Source organism: Felis catus, chromosome B3, assembly GCF_018350175.1.
Source record: "Felis catus isolate Fca126 chromosome B3, F.catus_Fca126_mat1.0, whole genome shotgun sequence".
NCBI classification, from domain to species: domain Eukaryota; kingdom Metazoa; phylum Chordata; class Mammalia; order Carnivora; family Felidae; genus Felis; species Felis catus.
In genome coordinates this window covers 27,994,662-28,010,929 of record NC_058373.1, presented here as the reverse complement: position 1 = coordinate 28,010,929, position 16,268 = coordinate 27,994,662, and the positions used below count along the sequence as shown (strand labels likewise).

General features: G+C 37.3%; 1 protein-coding gene across 7 annotated transcripts in view; it reads left to right on the top strand.

Annotated features, from left to right (window-relative positions):
* HERC2 (HECT and RLD domain containing E3 ubiquitin protein ligase 2) overlaps positions 1-16,268 on the top strand; it is a 279,601-nt gene that overhangs the window by 12,168 nt on the left and 251,165 nt on the right. For all 7 annotated transcript variants that reach the window (XM_045058960.1, XM_045058959.1, XM_045058962.1 and 4 more), the window contains one exon: positions 306-420. In XM_045058960.1, the coding sequence (XP_044914895.1) occupies positions 306-420 (115 nt within the window). The remainder of the gene's footprint in view (positions 1-305; positions 421-16,268) is intronic.

Genomic DNA, 16,268 nt, shown 5'->3' with positions numbered 1-16,268 from the left:
TCTCTACTGCCCATGTTCCTCTCCTTGTCTCCCTGTAGATAATTATTATTATTTGTTTCTGGTTTATCTTTCCAGAGTGCGTATGTATGTGTCTTTTTTCTTGTGTCTTATGCAAAAGTTAGCATGGTATGTATACTGTTATGCACTGTGCCTTTTTCACTTAACTATATTTTTTGGGATGATTTTTATTAAATGATGATTGAATAAAAAAGAGGAAATGAAAATTTTTTAAAAAATCATCTAATTCTTTAAGAATTGCATTGTGAGTATGATCATTCTGTAAGTTTATTATTTATCGTTACCAGCTTGCTTTCACACGAGATGGGCTCTGTGGCCTGTGGAATGAAATGGTTAAAGATGGAGAAATTGTATATACTGGGACAGAATTAAACCAGAATGGAGAGCTTCCTTCTAGAAAAGGTAAGGACCTTTCACTAGTAGTTTTCATTTTGTAAAGACCTTTATAAATTGTAGTTTATAGAAATTTTGGAATGTGCAATGGGAATATGAGTACCTGAACATAACTCTGAAATTTTGTTTTCTCTTTGGTGATTGTTGTCTAAATTACAGTTAATTATGAGCTACCTGGATTTCATTGTTCTTTGTAAATGAAGGTCTTTTCATTGCAAAGCTACCTTGCTCTGGTGTCCTTCCCCAGTTAATATTTCTTCTTTTAAGTTTTACAATATATCTTGCCTTGTCAAACTATAAATAGTAATTATTACAAGAGTGAGGAGATACAATTACTCCTGAAATTTTTCCTGTCTGACTCTTCTATGGGAATATATAAAATACTTTTTGTAAGCCTTTGGCCTGTGGACTGGACTTGGCCCCTTATTTCATTGTATCTTGTATTTTTTGCAGAGAAATACCAGCAAACACTCTTGTTTAGGCCTGTTGTTATGAAAAGTCAACAAGACTCCGTCATTTAGTTGTTCTCGACCTTGGCTATGGCTCAGAAACTTTTGAGTCTTTAAAAAGAAATGGATGCCTGTACCCACCTCAGACCTGTAGAATCTCAAAAACCCACTTGAGATCTACTGCTGAAGTTGCTGAAGTTTGTTAGTCCCACTATTTGAAAGCCATCAAGGTGGATAAAAATATTACTTTGGAAAGTAGTTCTTACCCTCTTTGTAGGATGAATTGAGATAGTGTCCATTTGAAAATACACTGGAAAACATTGGTATATTTTTTTGGTTACAACAGCTAGAATTTTCTTTTTTTCCTGGCATTTCATTGTGAAAATTTCCATACACCCAGAACAACTGACATATCTACATAGTGAGCAGTTGCAAACCCCACAGATCCTACCACAAGTGTTTCTCTTCACTTGTTTATCTCAGGGGTCTGTGGATCTCCATTCTTCTGTCCATTGGTGCATCTTACCTGGCTCCCTTACTTCATGCATATCATTTACTTGATTGAGTTCAGTTTAGCTTTTTCTTTCAGTAAAATATATGCATAATGAAATGCATATGTTTTATTATTCCACAAGTTTTGACAAATGTAACTTGTGTAACCTAAACCTCTCTCAACATTACTTCCCACTTAGAAAATTCCCTTGTGCCCCTTCCTGGCCCCTTCCAGACCCCACTTTCTAGATGCAGACATGGGTCTGATCTTTCTTTCTGTTGATTAGTTTTGCCTGTTCTAGAACTTCATGTAAATGGAATGATGTAGTAGTTTGTTCTTTGAGTCTGGCCTCTTTCACTCTGTAATTTATTAATAGTTTCAGTGGTTCATTATGTTTAAAAAAAAGTTTCCCATCTCTTCTTCCCGCCCCTCCAGTATTTGTTAATGAATTAAACAATATTTCCTCCAATTTTTTTTTTTATGAAACACTCATTCTAAAAGATGCTCTGAGAAAAACTATTTACTTGGAAAAATTCAAAGTGTTGAATTGAGAGTACTATATTCAAAGTATATTTCTGATTATATTTGATGAATATGTTTTCTTCTTTTGAAAGTCATATGGTTAGAAAGCAAAGCATAATTTTTTTTTAATGTAGGTCCCAATTGAATAGTTTTTTGGGGGATCATTTTTTTGGTATTCAGTAAAAGTTTCTATTTTAGGTGTGGCCTGATGTGTGCTTTTTATTGTTAGAAAATACTTTTTTCATGGATAGGTTTGTATCTATACCAAATTCCACTTAGAAGACTATGTATGGGGCACCTGGGTGGCTCAGTCGGTTGAGCGTCTGACTTCGGCTCAGGTCATGATCTCGCGGTCTGTGGGTTCGAGCCCCGCATCAGGCTCTGTGCTGGCAGCTCAGAGCCTGGAGCCTGCTTTCGATTCTGTGTCTCCCTCTCTCTCTACCCCTCCTCTGCTCATGCTCTGTCTCTTTCTCTGTCAAAAATAAATAAACATTAAAAAAATTGAAAAAAAAATAAAAGACTATGTATGTTGATGGTATTGTAGCTGATTATGAGGAAAATACAGATTAGAGTAGAAGTTCTTTAGATACACAGTATTCCTTGTTGTATTTTCAAAGATTACTTTCTTTGGGAAAGGATCAGTTTCTTTCTTCCACAAACAGCCATGCTAGGATAGGTTTTTATTGTTGTCAAGTTTGATTCTTTCATGGCTTATTTCTGGGAAATAGTGGCTTCTAATAATTTCTATTTCCCCTGGAATAAACTTTATTACTTTCTTTTGCAATCAGATGTAGAACTTGCTAGTCCTACTGTTGAGGAAAGAAAGCTGCCTCCCATATAGTACAATTTTTTGTTAATTTTTGGGGATATTCCCCCACAAAAGACAGGCTGGATTATGGTCTCATACTTTTTCAAGTGAATGTTTCTAATTAACACCCTATGTGGGGTTGTTTGTATTTATTATTTTGAGGGAAAGTAGAGGAGGGAATAGGATATTAAAACAAGAAAGTTAAGAGGCTACTAAAAGATATGCTAAGCTTATTTTTTATATTTGCTTAGGGCTGGCCTTGTATGAAGAATTTAAGCATGAGCTCTTTAATTTATTGTAAACCTTTTTAGTCTATGCAGGTAGTAGAAATATTAACCAGTACTTTGCTTAGCTGCTATATTTTTTCTTGAAAGTATTTTCTCATTATTTCCTTTTATCTTCAACTTTACCAACAAACGGAAGCCACAGTTTGCACAAATAACAGGGGAAGAGCTGGAAATTGAAGCGAGGCCTCTTGAGAAAGTTTTGCTATTTCTTTTATACTACAGATATTATTTATTGACACCAGGATCAACTTCTTGTAGTTCCATGGAGCTGATGAGTTCATGTTGTGTATAAGTGTGATAATTGTTTTGAGTGTGTGTATGTGGGTGTCTAGTCAGTACTCTTTATGTGTTTTTAAGAGCTCAGAGATTATTTACTTGACCATGAATGTTTCCATTATATCCTATGCTGATTGGCAGCTTTCCTGCTGTTTTATAACTTTTCTCTGGAGTTGTAAAACATTAAATGTGGGCTTTCTCCCACAATAATTCATGATTATTTGGGTAAAAAAAGGGTGTGAGCAGTTCAGGGGTAGTGTTGGCTGAAGTTTGAGCAACAGTTATGGAGACCTGGTCTGGGTTTGAGGGATGGTGGTATGTGAGGTTATGTAGGAGAAGTGGGCTCTGGCCTCCAGGTGGAGGACTGTGGAAAGCAGGAATGGCAGTGGATGTGCAGGGGCGACAGGGAGCAGTGAGCAGGAAGCAGCAGAAGTGTGTTGTGCCAGACTGTAGTGAAATGTACTCTTTCAGGTGCCCTGCTGCATCTAAATCCTGGGAAGTATGCTTGTTGATGCAGTGGACACATTCCCTGGGTGACATGTTTATACTTTGAAGTTTGAAAGCCACTGCACAGAGGGCCATGAATATTAGGAAAATTAGAGAAGACTCTGTCCTCCTGCGGTGGGAACTCAAAGAATTAAATCCTGATTCCCTAGCCCAAGGAGTCTCAACCTCTGTTGCTCATTAGAATAACCTGGAGGGCTTGGTTAGACACCCATGGCTGGCCCTTCCTCCAGAGCCTCGAATTTCTTAGAGTTGGGATGGGGCCTGGGACTTTGCATTGCTAACATGTTTCCAGAGTCCCAAGGATGATGCTTGCTTTTCAAAGCGTATGTCATGTTTGCTTTTAAGGCACAGTCTATTGCTTTGGGAGTTAGAGACGCAGAGGAAAGGAAAAGAACCTCCTCATGTGCTGCTTAGGAAATAAGAATATTAAAGAAAACCAACCATATTCCAAAGCAAATGACCACAATTAGATTTCCCTCATAAACTTATTCTGTTCTCCATAATTAGTTCTTGTTGCTTTGGATCTCGAGTCCTTTATGGAAAGCGTAACCCACCTCTGGGAGTCTGCCTGGTGTCTACTGGCAGGGGTGATGTCAGCTTCTGCTGGAGTCTGTTCCCTACAGGATTAGTAGTTCCACTGAGGCTCTGTGTTCTTGTTTATTGAAGAACCATTTCTGGCCTTCACCTTTGGAAGGAAGCAAATAAGACATAAAGCTCTGGTTAATTGATTATACTTAGCAACAGTATCAGAATGGACAGGAGTAAAATTCTTGGCGTGATGGGCTTCGTGGCTGTGTGTGAGGATTTGTTTGTTGTCCACCCTGGGGGTTAGAACATAGCAAGGGCAGCGAGGCATGGATGCATCTCTAGAGTCTCTCACTGTCCTGGGAACTACAGAGTGTTTGTTCATATAACATGCTACTTGTATGAAATTAGGCACCTTAATTTTCTCTTTTTGATTTGCTAGCTCTTCCCATATTGTGGGCCTAGAGCACAGGGAAACTCTAATGATAGTAGTGAGCTAATAAAGAAATAAGGAACATCCCAACTCTACTTAATTTTATGTTCGGCCTTCCTTTTGCTTGTGAGCATTTCATCATGAATTCTGTGATGTGGGAGCCCATGTTTGTTATTCTGGTCATCTGGAAAGTGCCAAAGACCATTGGGATGTAAAAACACCTTGACAATTTTTAGTTCAGAATTTTGAGTCTGATCCTGCGAAGATGGTATCAAACAGTTTCCACAGGAATCTGACCTGGGCTCTAGAGGGGAATGTCTATGCTCTGACTTTTCCCAGCTGGCATGGAGAAGTGGTTACAGAGAGGAAACCCAGTCTAGTAGTAAAGGGCTCACACTTTTGTTTCTTGATCAACTTGGTAAATTCTGACACATTTTTACAGATTTTGTAAACCAAGGCAGATAATATGTGAATTTGAATTCTATGTGGAAAAGTGCTACTTATTTAGTAGTAGAGATTTTTTTCTTTGGGACAACCAATACAAAACAAAGGGGTAGCAGAAAGCAAACATATGAAGAAAACGTAATAGGGTGGTTCAAGAAGCTTCCAGGGAAGGTCCCTGAGATCAGGTGCCAAAGCCTTATGCCTTGTTCACATCCCCTCACCCTGCTATGCCTTCACATTTACATTCCTCACCCTGCCTGTAACAACTCTATAATGGCTATGACCCGTGGGGACAAGCTCTGTTTTTTCACCATGGTATGTACCCCCACCACCAAGCAGAGTGCTGGCACACAGGAGGGATCCCATAAATAAGTAATCTGTGTTGTGAATTAGTGAGTACTTTCAGCTTCAGGCCGAAGAGGGGTGTACAAATTCCCCTAAGAAGGATGGGACACAGAAGATAAGTGACCTTTTATGTATCATTCAAGTGAATGCTTTGAGCTTTTTTACTCTGCTATCCATCCTTCTGAATATTCTTCCTTAATTTTATTTCTCCATCTTTTAAAATCCAGTTATTGGTTTGATCATTTTTTTTTACTGGAGAATGAAATTTTCCTGTTAAATGAACATAGGTATCTTTTTATTTATTCTGAACCCTTTAAATTGTAAGGGTGCCATGTTACATGTATTACATTACTAATAATGAGCTAGACATAAGAGATAGTTGCACTGTATCTTTATAATGCAAAAGAATATTGGGGCACCTGGGTGGGTCAGTCAGTTGAGTGTCTGGCTTCGGCTTGGGTCATGATCTCATGGTTTGTGCGTTCGAGTCCCTTGTTGGGCTCTGTGCTGACAGCTCAGAGCCTGGAGCCTGTTTCAGATTCTGTGTCTCCCTCTCTCTCTGCTCCTCCCCCGCTCATGCTCTTGTCTCTCTCTCTCTCAAAAATAAATAAACATTAAAAATTTTTTTTAATCAAAAGAATATCAAGGGAAATTTGACCACTTCTGTGTTTGTGTTCTTTTTATTTATTTTTTATTTATTTATTTATTTAATTTTTAATTTACATCCAAGTTAGTTAGCATACAGTGCTGTAATGATTTCAGGAGTAGATTCCAGTGATTCATCCCCTGTGTATAACATCCAATGCTCATCCCAACAAGTGTCTTCCTTAATGCCCCTTACCCATTTAGCCCATTCCCCCCACCCAGAGCCCCTCCATGTGTTTATGTTCTATTAGAAAGTTGTCACGTCTAATCTCTCTTAAAACTGTACTTCTTTGTAAGTAGAAAAAAATTTCAGTGTCATACAAATACATAATACAGTATCTTTTTTTAACTAGTATTTGATTAGTTGGGACCCTTAGTGTGATGGTTAAATTATGTATCAACCTTGCTGGGCCATGTTGCCCAGATGTTTGGTCAAATACTATTCTGGATATTTCTGTGAAGGTGTTTTTTGGATGAGATTCACATGTAAATTGATGGACTTTGAGTAAAGCAGATTACCCTATAATGTGGGTGGGCTTTATCCCAAGCAGTTGAAGAGCATGAATAGAAAAAAGACTGACCTTCAGCAAGAATGAATTCTGCCTCCACATTTCCTTTGGATACAAACTAACATAACTGGTTCCTGTGTCTCCAGTCTGCCAGCCTGCCCTGCAGATTTGGGGCTTGCACTTCTATGATTGTATGAGCCAGTTCCTTAAAATAAATAGCTTCTGCCTCCCTCTTTCCCTTTCTCTCCCTCTCCTATACATTCTTTTGGTTCTCTTTCTGTGGAGAACCCTCACTAATGTGCTTAGTTACCCATAGTTTTCTCCTACAGTCAATCAGTCTGTCTGTTTGTCTGTCTGTCTATCTATCTATCTATCTATCTATCTATCTATCTATCTATAGTTTATTTTTTGAGAGAGAGAGAACGGGAGAGGGGCAGAGACAGACGGAGACAGAATCCCAAGCAGGCACCAGTCTGTCAGCGCAGAGACTGTTGTGGGGCTTGTTCTCATGAACCATGAGATCTCATTACCTGTGTGAAAATCAAGAGTCGGATGCTTAACTGACTGAGCCACCCAGGCGCCCCTCCTGCAATCTATTTTTCAGAAGCAATTGATAGTGAACAAGATTTCTTAAAGTTAGTGATTAAGGTAAAAACAAAACCCAAGTGAACCTTCTCGGATGGTGAAATGCTGATTTTCCTGATGGTGGCCCAAGACTGTTACAGGTATACCCCTCCTGCTGTGTCCCCCACAGAAGTGCTTTCTGACTCTAGGCTGCTGCTGCCCCTGGGTGCCAAGCCTTCACACCTTGGCACTCATCCTTCTGTAGGTCCTGGATATAGCAACTTGAATGGAAATCACTTTGGATGGTTTGTAAAAACTTCCTCACTGTAACTGGACAGGAATGTCTTAAAGTCCTGAGGTCATCCAGTCCTAGTTCCACTTTCTTTTTTTTTTTTTTTTAACTCTTTTAAAAAAATCTTTTTTTTTTTTTTTTTTTTTTTTGAGAGAGAGAGCACACACGTGAGCAGGGGAGGGGCAGAGAGAGAGGGAGACACAGAATCCACAGAAGTCTCAAGGCTCTGAGTGGTCAGCACATAGCTGACCCCACTGACCATGAGATCATGACCTGAGCCGAAGTCAGACGCTTAACCAACTGAGCCACCCAGGCACTCCCCTAATTCCATTTTCAGGGACCAGGTGGCAGAGGTCTCCCCCGTCAGTGGCCTCTCAGGTATATGGTCTTGGAAAGTCAGCTTCTCCAATTTCTCCTTCTTCCCAGCTTTCCATGATTTGTGATGTGTTTGGGCAGTTTGTGTTCTGTTTATTTTCTCTCTGTAAACTTTTAACCCTGCATCCATAAAAAGGAGAGCAGACAAATACTGAAGCGAATGTGATGTTGTCTCTGAACTGGTCATGCTAATTCTTATTGTTTCAATTATTCTTCTCTGTTGTTTTCTTAACCTCTAGTGACTTCATTCTGCCTTTGTTGTTGTAAATGTTCTCATTTATGCCCCTGAGAATAAAACTTGAGGTATGCTTAGTGATACTTCTTATCTGCTTCCTGGTGACTGTCAAAGCTTTTCATCCTGGACAAGAGATTATATGACCAGTATACCCAGTTTAAAATGATCATTTTGTATTCTTATTTGTAAAATTTGTAGAATGGTATAGGTCACACGTTGGCAAATTTTCTGTAAAGGGTCAGATAGTAAATATTTTAAGCCTTGTGGACCATAACTATGAGGTAAGTATGAGACCCTGCAGCTGTTGTACCAAAGCAGCCAAAGGCAAAACTAAGCAAATGGATGTGGCTATGTGCCAATAAAACTTTATTAACAGACCAAACTGTGAAGTTCATATAATGTTAATATCACAAAATATTATTCTTTTGATTATTTTTCAGTCATTTAAAAACATAAAATCATGGGGTGCCTAGGTGGCTCAGTCAGTTGAGTGTCTGACTCTTGGTTTTGGCTCAGATCATGATTCCAGGGTCATGGGATTGAGCCCTGTGTTACCCTGAGCATGGAACCTGCTTGAGATTCTCTCTCTCTCTCTCTCTCTCTCTCTCTCTCTCTCTGACCTCTGGCCCTCTCCCCTACCCTCTTTCTTTCTCTAAAAACAAAAAGTAAAATCTTTTCTTAGCCTTTGGGTCAAACACAAATTGGACTGGGGCTAGAGTTGGCCCCTGGCTCTGTCAGTGGACCCCACAGTGGAAACCCAGGGCCTAGCAGTTAGAGCCAACACTGTGTTCTAGCCCCAGCTCTGTTTCCCTGGCTAGGACCTACTCTGGGAAGCACAGTTTCTACATATGTGAATGAGAGACAACAAGGCCTGTCTCCGTGAAAGGTCATTTGTAAAGCTTAAAAAGGATAATATTGTTTGGCTAGATGCCAAACTATGTAGTATACATTGGTTTATTTTCATTTTTCGTTAGCTGTCCCCCCCTCCCCTTAATATCCTGCTTTTTGGGGTATCATTTCTAAAATTAAATGTATCTTGTTTCTTAAGATACTACTTTGTTCTCATACTTCCCGTTATTAGGTTAAAATAAGGGGCTAAATAAATCACTTATTTAGTGTTTAGTTTCTCAGGTCAAGATAGAGGGTTATCTACTGCAGATGCAAACTGTTTTCCCCCTATCCTTAATACATTTCCTCATGTCTTAACTGGCCCAAGGCCATGTCCTGCTCCAGCTTTCAGAACCTAGCTCATTGCCTGAAAATGCTTCTTCCAGACTCTCTTCCAGCTGTCTTCCCTGGTCCTTGATAAGTCACTCAGGACCTTTCCAAAGCCTGATTTGTATTGATTAGTTATGTATGTGATATATATTTTCTAGAAGTTTTTTAGGGCTATAGAAGGTATCTTTTACTTTTGTATAAAAGTGTTTACCATGGTACTTTGATGTGCTGGGTGGTAAATACATGTTTGTTGAACTTAATTGAAATTTTACTGTAATTTTAGGGAAAACCATTTAAACAATTTTTATTTTTAAAAGTACTATGGTGCAATTTATTCCTTTTAGATGTTCAGTTCAATAAGTTTTAAAGACATATATAGATTCATGTAACCATCATTGTGATTACGATTCAGAACAGTTTCATTGTCCTTAGAAAAATGTTCCCTTGTGTCACACATTTCCCCAACCCCTAATCCCTGGCAACCACTCATCTGTTGTCCATCACTGTAGTTTTGCCTTTTTGAGAATTGTCATATAAATGGAATTATATGTAATATAACATTTTGAAATTGGCTTTATTTACTCACTAGTTATATCTTTAAGATTCATCCAAAGTGTGTGCCAATAGTTCTTTGTATTAGAGTAATATTCCATGGTTTGTACTACAGTGTTTATTCATTTTGGTTGTTTCTATTTTTTTTGGTAATTATAATCTGCTATGAACATTTCTGTACAAATTTTGCATGAATATAGTTTCCATTTCTCTAGGATAAATACCTAGAGATGTATGACTGTTGGGCTATATACTAAGTGTATGTTTCACTTCATGCAAAACTGCCAAATTTTTTTTCACAGTGGCTTTATTATTTTGCCTTCCCTCCAGCACTGTGTGTTAGTGCCTGTTGTTCTGTATCCTTGTCAGCACTTGGTATTACCAGAACTTTTAATTTTAACTATTCTTATAATTATGTAGTAGGAGCTCATCTTGGTTTTATTTTGCATTTCCTTAATGGCACGTAATGTTAAATACCCTTTCATGTCATCCTTACATCCTGTTTGATGAAGTTTCTGTTTATAATTTTTGTTAATTGGTTAATTAGGTTGTTTTCTTTTTGTTTAGTTTTGAGAATTTTTTTATGGTTTGTATTCTCATTACGGGTCCTTTCTCAGATACATGATTTGTAAATATTTTCTCTCAGTCTGTACCTTGGTTTTTTATTCTCTTAATAGTGTATTTTATAATTTTTTCTTTTATTGTGCTTTTGATCTCATGTCTAAGAATTTTTTTGCCTGTTGTCTGGTAATGAAGATTTTCTCCTATGTTTTCTTCTAAGAGTTTTATAGTTTTTCATTGTATTATTAGACCATTAGTCCATTTTGAGTAAATTTTTGTATAAAGTACAAGGTTTGGGTTGAAGTTATTTTTTATTTTTGCACATGGATATCCAGTTTTTCTAATACTATTTTTTCCTATTGAATTGCTTTTGTACTTTGTAAAAAATGAATTGACTTTATTTGTATGTGATTATTCCTGGACTTTCCAGTCGTTGCATTGATATGTGTCTATCCCTTTGCTAATGCCGCACTGTTTGCTTACTGTGGCTTTATAGTATTAGAATTGGTTTTAAGACTGTGGCTAAGTACTGAGTATTAAAATTGACTCTTCCAACTTTATTGTTCCTTTTCATAATTGTTTTATTTATCCTAGTTTTTTTGCTTTATATGTAAATTTTAGAATCAGCTTCTCTAATATCTACAAAAAACTTGCTGGGCTTTTGATTGGTATTCTGTTAAATCTATAGATCAGTTTGGGGAGAATTTACGTCATTACTATATTTTGTCTTTCAATTCATGAACGTAGTATATCTCCATTTATTTAGGTAGTGTTTTATTTCTTTCATCAGGATTGTGTACTTTTCTGCATACATTTCCTATACATATTTTGTTAGTTTGTACCTAAGTATTTACTTCTTCTGGAGCTATTGTAAATGTTTTAAATTTTTTTTGCTTTCCAACTGTATGTTGATATTATATAGTATGTCTTCTACATTATGTCTGTTATGTAGAAAATATGTAGATGATACTATATATTACATTTTTGCGTGTTGGCTTTGTCTCCTGTGACCTTGCTAAATTCACTAGGCAGTGCTTGTAGAATGTTTCTTGGGATTTTCATGAAGGCAGTCATGTTGTTTTTGAATAGGAACAGTTTTTTTTTTTTTTCCCAATATTTCTTGCCTTATTGCATTAACTAGGACTTCTAGTACAGTATCAAATACGGGTGAAGAGAGTGGATATCAATGCCTATACATCAATTGATAGTATCAAGTGATTCTTATTTCTGTTGGGGGGTTACATTGATTGATTTACAAATATTGAACCAGCATTGTATTCCTGGGATAAACTCCTCTTGGTTTTGGTGTATTATTCTTTATATGTATTGCTGGATTCAGTTTACTAATATTCTATTGAGAATTTTACATCTATGTTCATGAGGGATATTCATTTATAGCTGTTATTTTTTGTATGATTGACCCTTGAACAACATGGGTTTGAACTGTGTGAGTCTGCTTCTATGCAGATAGTTTACAGCATTGTACTGTAAATGCATTTTCTCTTCCTTATCATTTTCCTAATATTTTTTTTTTTCTGTAGCTTACTTTATTGTAAGGATGTAGTATATAATACATATAACATACAAAACATGTGTTAGTTGACTATATTATTAGTAAAGCTTCTGGTCAACAGTAGGCTATCTACTAATAAAAGTTATTAGTAGATAATTTTTTTGAGGAGTTAAAAAATTATATGCAAATTTTCAACTGGCAGGGAGTTGGCACCACTGCCCCCCGTGTTGTTCAAGGGTCAACTGTACTTTTGTTTGTCCGGTTTTGGTAAATGAGCTGGGAAATGTTCCTCCTCCCATTTTCTGGAAGAGATTGTAGAATTGGTATAAATTTCTTCTGTAAATATTTAGTTGAATTCTCCGTCGAAACCTTCTAGGTCTTGACATTTCTAGTTTGGAAGGCTTTAAACTCTGAACTAAATTTCTTGAATAGTTATCACACTATTTAGCTTACCCAGTTCTTCTTGGGTGAATTTTGGTAGTTTGTGGTCTTTGAGGAACTGGTGTATATCCTCTAAGTTGTTGAATTTGTGTATTTAGAGTTGATGTAGTATTCCCTTATCCTTTTAATATCTGTACTGGCTCTAGAGATACCCTTCTTTCATTCCTGATACTTGTAATTACTGTCTTTTCTCTGTTTTTCTTTTCCCAAGAGTCTTGTGCATAGTTTATCAATTTTATTTAACTTTTCAACAAATCAACTCTTAGTTTCATTGATTTATTTTTCTGTTTTTCTCTCTTCAGTTTTATTGATTTCTGCTCTTCATTATTCACCTCTTTCTGCTTGCCTTGGGTTTATTTTGCTTTTCTCTTTCTAGTTTCTTTTTTTTTTTTTCCAACGTTTATTTATTTTTGGGACAGAGAGAGACAGAGCATGAACGGGGGAGGGGCAGAGAGAGAAGGAGACACAGAATCGGAAACAGGCTCCAGGCTCTGAGCCATCAGCCCAGAGCCTGATGCGGGGCTCGAACTCAATGGACCGCGAGATTGTGACCTGGCTGAAGTCGGACGCTTAACCGACTGCGCCACCCAGGCGCCCCTCTTTCTAGTTTCTTAAGGTGGAAGTTTAGATTGTTGACTTCAGACCTTGTTTTTTTGTTTTGTTTTTTTTTTTTTTTGTAAACATAAGCATTTAATATTATAAATTTCCCTGTAAGGACTGTTTTAACTGCACCCCACAAATTTCGATGTGTTTTCATTTGATTCAAAATATTTTTAAATTTCCCTGGAGACTATTTTAACCTGTGCATTACTTTGAAATGTGTTAATTTCCCAGTCTTTTGACATTGTCTTGTTATCTTTCTGTTAATTGATTTCTGATTTTATGCCATATAGACAGGCCTTATATACTTAGTATAATTGATTTCAGCTCATTTAAATTTGTTAAGATTTGTTTTATGACCCAAGATGTGGTCTATCTTGGTGACTATTCAATGTATACTTTAAAAAGAATGACTTCTGCTGTAGTTTGGTGATCAATGTGTAAAATGTTGATTTCATACTTTTGGTTGAGGTCATGATCTTGTACTTTATTATTGCTGGTTTTCTTTCTACTAGTTCTATTACTGAGAGGGTAGTTTAGATATCTCTAATATAATTGTAAGTTGGTCCATTTTACCTTGCAGTTCTCATTTTGTGTTTTGATGGCTTATTGTTAACTTCATATGCATGTAAGATTGTTATGTTTTCTTGAAAATTTACCCCTTTATTATTATTGCTCTTCATCTCTGGTAATTTTCTTTGCTGTGGAATCTGTTTTGTCTCATATTAATAAAGTCATTTCACCTTTCTTTTGATTAGTGTTTCTTAGTATATATTTTTTCCACCCATTTACTTTTTTTTTAAGTTTATTTATTTATTTTGAGAGAGAGAGAGAGAGAGAGCGCAAACATGAAAGCATGCAAGCAGAGGAGGGGCAGAGAAAGGAGAGAGAGAATCCTAAGCAGGCTCCATGCTGTCAGAACAGAGCCTGATGCAGGACTCGAACTCATGAACCACGAGATCATGATCCAAGTGGAAATCAAGAGATGGACGCTTAAGTGACTGAGCCATGCAGGCACCCCTCCACTCATTTACTTTTAGTTGCCTTGTATCATTACGTATTAAATGAATTTTTAGAGATGGCATATAATTGAGTCATTTAAAAAAATACATTCTGACACTTTGTCTTTTAATTTGTGTTTAGACTATTTATATGTAGTATAATTAATGATATGTTTTGGTTTAAGAATCATTTTATTGTTTGTTTTTTTACTTGTTTTCTGCTTTTTTTTCCTGTTTACCTTACCTGCCTCTTTTAGGGTATTTGAACATTTTTTTAGTATTCCATTTCAATTTATTTATTGTGATTTTTGAGTGTATTTGTTTATAGTTTTTTTAATGGTTGCTATAAGGGATTACAAAATGTGTACTTAAACATTTCGGTTTATTTAAATCAGTATTTTACCACTTTAATTGAATGTAGAAACTTTACCACCTATAGGTATCTTTACTCTTCTCCCTTTATGTTATAATTGTATTATTTGTATATTACTTCCACATGCTTTGAAAATCTTATTAGACAATGTTGAAATTTTTGCTTTCAGTCTTCAAGTGAACGTAAAGAAACCTAAGAGAAGAATAATTTATTTACTGTTATATATATCACTGCTATTGCTCATTTTTTATTCCAGATGTTCCAAATTCCCCTCTACTATTGTTTCCTTTGTTCTTAAGATCTTTTTAGCAATTCTATTAAAATAGGTGCTGATGACAAGTTCTCTTAGTTTTTCTTCATTTGAGAATGATAGATCTATTTGCTACATGTAGAATTCTAGTTAATAGTTGTTTTGTTTCAGCACTTTAACACGTAGAACCCTAATTTTAGTCCTTATACCATAATTGGCCTTTTGATGCCATGACATCAGTTTAAACCTTGGTGATGACTGAGACTTTTAGGGGGAAAAGTGCTTCCTAGGAAGTGAGTTGGTACTTGACTGGGAAGGAGAGGACCATATGGTGAGGTGGACATCAAAAACGTGAACTTTACAAGTATCCTTTGTTATGGAAATATAGTTCATCAAGTGACCCTTGTGGTATTGGTGTGGGGAGTATGTGCCCCCAGGGGGCGTTCATTTAAGGTTAATCATTACCTGTGGCAATGGTGACAAAAATTCCATTTGCCAATTGTGAGTAATTTAAATAGAAGTTCTCTGAGGAGTCTATTGTGCTTCTCAAGTAAACTCGATGACTCCTCTTCTAGGGGAGGTGGAAGTGTCATTGAATGCTTTCCTAAAGAGCCCAGCATAGTGTATTCTGAGAAGTGGAATGAATTCTTTGGTCAACTCCAGAGGGGTGTAAGGAGTAATGGTCCTTGTCCTTACAAGGATAAGACAAGTGAGGCCTCATATTGGGGCCTTAGTATACATAGGGATGTATCACCTTGATTTATATTTTCAAGTTTTCTTTCATTTTCAATCTTTATTTTTGAGAGACAGAGAGACGGAGTGCAAGCGGAGGAGGAAGAGAGAGGGAGACACAGAATCCGAAGCAGGCTCCAGGCTCTGAGCTGTCAGCACAGAGCCCAATGCAGGGCTCGAACTCACTAACCTCGAGTTCATGACCTGAGCCAAAGTTGGACACTTAACTGACTGAGCCACCCAGGTGCCCCACCTTGATTTATAGTTTCAATGTTTGTGAGGCAAGAGATTCTTGGAGTTCTTTACCCCCAAAAGATCAACACTAAGGCTATGGCTCAAAGGTTTGTAAAAATGTGCATATGGGGCCGTTTGTTGGTTAGAAAGTCCAGTGCTAAAACAGCTGTCAGAGGTTTTGCTAATTGTACTGGCCTTTGGGTCCCATCCTTTCTTAGGGACACCCTCACAAGGGGATGAAAGCAGCAGCATTCCATTGAGCTCCATCACATATGATGGTAGAGATGCTGTCCATAAAGTGTGTGAACTCCAAGTTCTGTTCATTCAGTTGATCTAAGGGGCTCCCCCAGTAGCCATGGAGAGGGGTGACTTTCAGCATTGTGGCATTAGAAAAGGGACTGAGAACAGGGGAGTCCACCCCCTTGTACAAGTGGGCAAAGGGGCCCAGGTTTGGTTCCATGTTATAGCTGTGTCAGGCTTGTAGGGAGGTTGCTTCCATGACCCAAAGCATAGTGGGGAGCTGAGTGTGGGCGGTCATAGGCTCAGGTTCTTTGGGAGCGTCGGTTTCCAGGAAAACTCAGTATATGGCCAGCAGTTTCCACTCCAATGATGCATAGTGTAGGGCTGGTAAGAGCCCTTACATCTGAAGCCCCCGGGCAATATGTTGTCATTA